Source organism: Uloborus diversus, chromosome 2 (genome assembly GCF_026930045.1).
Source record: "Uloborus diversus isolate 005 chromosome 2, Udiv.v.3.1, whole genome shotgun sequence".
Lineage (NCBI taxonomy): Eukaryota > Metazoa > Arthropoda > Arachnida > Araneae > Uloboridae > Uloborus > Uloborus diversus.
Window position 1 is genome coordinate 37,793,454 of NC_072732.1, and position 4,506 is coordinate 37,797,959.

The window sequence follows — 4,506 nt, forward strand, 5'->3', positions numbered from 1 at the left end:
ATACACTCCCCTACGTGCGCACGCCTTTACACACATACAAACGCCAACGTGCACACACGTAAGCCTACACACACAACTATACACACGTAACCACCCAGGAGGAAGGACATGCTTGGGGGGGGGGGGGAGCCGTTTCTATAAACAATAACTCTAATCAGTAGGGTCTTGTCGCAACTCGTGATTGCGAAAAACATAATTTGAATTCAAAGTTTCGGAATTCAAATTAGAATTAATTGGGGGAAGTCGGTCACAGATTTTACTTTTTTTCGAATTAACTGAAATGGTTCTGGTTTTCGGATGGATAGTTCGGGATTTCGTTTTAAAAACTTTGTAAGCCAATCTTTTCCAGCCATCTTATTATTATTATTATTTTATTTTATTTTTCTTTTTTTTTAATAGGTATATACATTCAATAATAACCTAAAATTCTGTTAAAGGTCCCGTTTTGAGAAAAAAGGTCTCTTTAGATTTTTAGCAGTAATACTTTTTTTTTTTTTTTTAATGTGAGGAAAAGAAAGGAATTAAGTCGGAAATTCAAATTTTCACAACCTTGAGATCAATTACAAACGTTAAAACGATGTGTAAAATGCACAAATAGCAACAAAAATTTCAGACAAGTGTTTCAAGGTTACAAGGATCCTTTTATTTTTTTCAATTTTTGAATGCAAAAAACCGAGCCTGTGTATGAAAAGACTTTCGACAAGAGTTTTTAACTTTTCGTGCAAAAGTAACATATTTTAAGTCTAAAGTTCATTCAATGTTATATGTTTCTCACAAAAATTCCCGAAGAAAAAGAACGATTCAACTAACAATACAACATTAACAATAAACATTGCATATTTTCAGGAGTGCCTCGTCCCCCCCCCCCTCAAAATGAGAAAAAAATACCCCTCAACTCCTCCCCCCTCCCCTTCAAAAATTTAAATGGCGCAGTCTGCGCCATGACCCTTTTTTGATGGGCACCCCTGTTTTTTTTTCTTTTTCTTCATAAATATTAGTGAAAAAGAGGGGGATGCCCACAAAAAATGGATGGAACTGACAAGAATAGCAATAAAAATACAGAAATGTGTGTAGGCAACCGGGAAACCCTGCATTCGTCTCATAGATTCTTCAGAACAAGATTTCTAAGGCGCTCTGAAGTCTCAGGCAAATGGCTGCTGAAAGAGGTATAAGAAAGACCCATGACGCACCCACTTATAACCTACCCAATCAGACATCTGCTTTGTGCACGCAAAATTGAAAAGTTTTATTTCTTTCGCTAATTTTTAAAATCACATCGTGTACCCAAGCCAAGCGCTCGAACTGCGAATACTAATAAAAAGAATAATGCAATTATTTTATTTATTACTTATTTTCTAATGAAAACAATATCCACCAAAGAAAAACAAAAAACAAGAACAAAATTGCTTGCGATTAGAAATATAATATTTTAATTCTAATATAGTACACCGAAAATATGCAGCGTGAAACAAAATTTTCAAGAGAAGGTGAAGGAAATTGAAAAGCCGCGAGAATCAAAAGGCAGAAAAGCGTTTTATTAGTGAAGGAGAAAGAATATTTTTCTTTTTGCAAGGAAACACTTGCACCGAAACAAGTTTCGTATGGAAGTGAGTAGATGCTATACTTGGCGAGTTCTCGCTTTGGCGTCAAGATTGGCACGAAAAGAACACTGGAATAATCATAAACAAAAACAAACAAGCTTACTTGAGAATGATGATGGTTCGATGAGTTCAAAGGTCGTGGAATAATTGTGCCTTTCTAAAATTAATGGCAAGAGAACTGAAGTGTTCAATACAGCATGATTGTCAAAGGATGTTGAGTTATCAGGAACCACGGGGGCCGCTTTATGAAAATGGTGAATGATAATGAAGTAAATACCGACGACTATGCCTGCGATCACGGTAATACAAAGCGAGCTACAGGTCACGTGAGCCAACATGACTGTTTAGTTTAGGAATTTATTTAACTACAAACTAAAATAATGAGTAGGAATGCAACGCATTCAAAACAAGAAAACACGTGCTACTGTCTTTGAAAATGGGCGAATACAAAATAGTCGATGCTCTGCTCGGTAGGTTTACTGTAAAATCAGCTGAGTAGACGGAAACTTAACATCCGCTGTACGGAAGGTAATTTCCCGCTTTCTAATTCGCGATTTATTCAGACTATTTTTTAACAGCATTTTTTAAACGGAACATTCTCCTTTATTTATGTAAAAAATATATCCGTTTTCTGTATCACCAAGAAAGTTATTTTCTTTAAAATGACGATTTACATAAAAAATATGCAGACTCGACATTTCCTTTTCCCTCCCTGCAGGCTTGAAAAAAAAAATTTTTTTTTCTTTTCAATGGCCGTTTTTTTCGTTGTTTTCCGATAAAATTGGCATTGAGTATACACCCTTTGCCCTCCCCCCTGGAAAATTTCGAAATGACAGGTCTGAGAATATCGATTTATATTTATACATTTTTGTATGATTATGTCCACAATATGAGAAATAGCCAAAAATAAAAACCTGAAAAAAGTTGCTATTTTCAAAATTTTATTTGATGTTGCGTTTATTAAATGTCATTGTATTTGAAAAAAGCCAACAAAACTATGTAAAAAATAACAATAATAATTTTCGACAAGAGCTTTGATTTGTTATTTATTTCAATTTTGCGCAACTTTGGCATATTTCTTCCTTCTTTTTTTACATTTTATTAAGTTTTTGTTAAAATTTCCTGTTTTCATTTCTTTATTTAGCTTACCAAGCTACATCGGTCCATTTCCTTGCCTAGCATTCGAAATTTTCTATTTTTATAAGGAAACATTGCTCATGCACGAGCTTCAGGGACATTCTACGAAAAAGCAGACATTTTTCCCTGGTGACAGATCTGTATTTAATTTCAAAACGAGTAATAAACAAAAGTTTTTGCTCAAGAAATCACACGTGTATGCAAGGGCGCTCATATGCAAAATTTTTGGGGAGGGGGTCTCTGATATTTTCCCCATGGTTTAGCAGGATATTTTCCCCATAGAAACCGATTTCAGTGCAGATTAGAGATATTAAAATTTGACATTTTTAATAACTTATTCATTAATTGCTGAAGAAGAAATGTTTTTACATTTTTGTTCAGAAAAAAGCACTAAAAGCAAGGAAGCTCTAATTTCAAAGGGGGGGCCCCCCCCCCTTTGTTTTTACTTTTTTTAATAGCACAGTAAACTCCCGATAACCCGCGAGAGGCTTATCAGTGGGGCGAATTATCCACGGTCTTTCTCACTGCCAAAAAAGTTTTTTTTTTGGCGATGACTAATTAAATGTAACTAGGGGCGTGCACAGAAATTTTAGGGCCGGTCACAAATGACTTTTCCGCCCCCCCCCCCTCTACATTGTTTATCCTTATATTTCACCCCTAGTTTCAAAAAAAATTAGGCCCCTTCAGACTCAGGCCCGAGCCAGCAGGTGTCCCCCCCCCCCATCTCCCTGTGAACGCCCCTGAATGTAACTATACTAAAATGCACTCATTCAACTCATTAACTAAGTATTTCAATAAAATTCTTTGTTCTTTGAGAGAGTTTGGAGATTTTCTCATCGCCTCAGAGCAACAGTAAGGTATCTTAACATTATTTCTGGGATTAGATATCTTACTGTTGCTCTGAAGTGACGATATTATTATCTGCTTCTTTTATTTATTTATTTTATTTTATTTTATTTATTTACTCTTTTTTTTCTTTTTCTTTTTCTTTCTTTTTTTTTTTTTTTTCATGTATAAAATGAGGCAGTGAGAAAAAAAGAGATGTAAGTACCAAAATTAAAAATTTGGAGTTAACCAGTATAACTAGAGTAGAAGTTCCCCTCTGTTTTGGTGCAAGAGCTACTAGTAGCCCTGATGCCGCTATACAGCATGATTTAGGGGCAAAAAAAAAAATTATGAAATCCTACCTAAGGTTCGGACTTTAAACGCGTTTCGCTCAGAACTTTAAAAAGTACACTTACATCCATTTATTTCTCACTTCCTCAAATGTAATGTTAATTTTTATTGTGTGTGTGTGTGTGTGTGTGTGTGTGTGTTTTAACGATAAATCTAAATTGAGTAATTTTATTTATTGGCCGTTTCTTTTGAATTGGATAAGTTATTAATTAACTTTAAGCGTTTCGCTACGGTGGTTTTGAAAGACTTTAAGCGTATTTAAGTTTTATGCTTTTTTTTTTTTAAAGAGGGAGTTTTGACGGACAGTTGTCGTCATTATTTGAGGATTTTTTTTTATTAATTCATAGAATATGCTTGGAGCTTAGGTAAAATTATATGTGCACATTGTAATCAACGAAACAGAATCTTCCTTTTGTTTCGAAGTGGAAAGGGAAATTTACATTTGCTGAAAGGGCTTTTTTTTCATTGCGGGTACAGCTAGTCTCTAAATAAATAAAAGACGAGTTCAAATCTTCTTACAGTTAAAAAAAAAAATTGAAAAATGTTTTAGCTGGAGACAATCATTAAACACTTACTGTATTTTCATTTGCAG

The 4,506-nt window shown here is 34.5% G+C and overlaps 1 protein-coding gene across 2 annotated transcripts in view; it reads right to left on the bottom strand.

Moving 5' to 3' along the window:
* LOC129217826 (uncharacterized) overlaps window positions 1-2,084 on the bottom strand; it is an 87,026-nt gene extending 84,942 nt beyond the window's left edge. For both annotated transcript variants that reach the window (XM_054852168.1, XM_054852167.1), the window contains exon 1: window positions 1,705-2,084. In XM_054852168.1, coding sequence (XP_054708143.1) covers window positions 1,705-1,939 — 235 coding nt within the window. In that variant the 5' untranslated portion in view covers window positions 1,940-2,084. The remainder of the gene's footprint in view (window positions 1-1,704) is intronic.
* Between the last annotated feature and the right edge of the window lie 2,422 nt (window positions 2,085-4,506).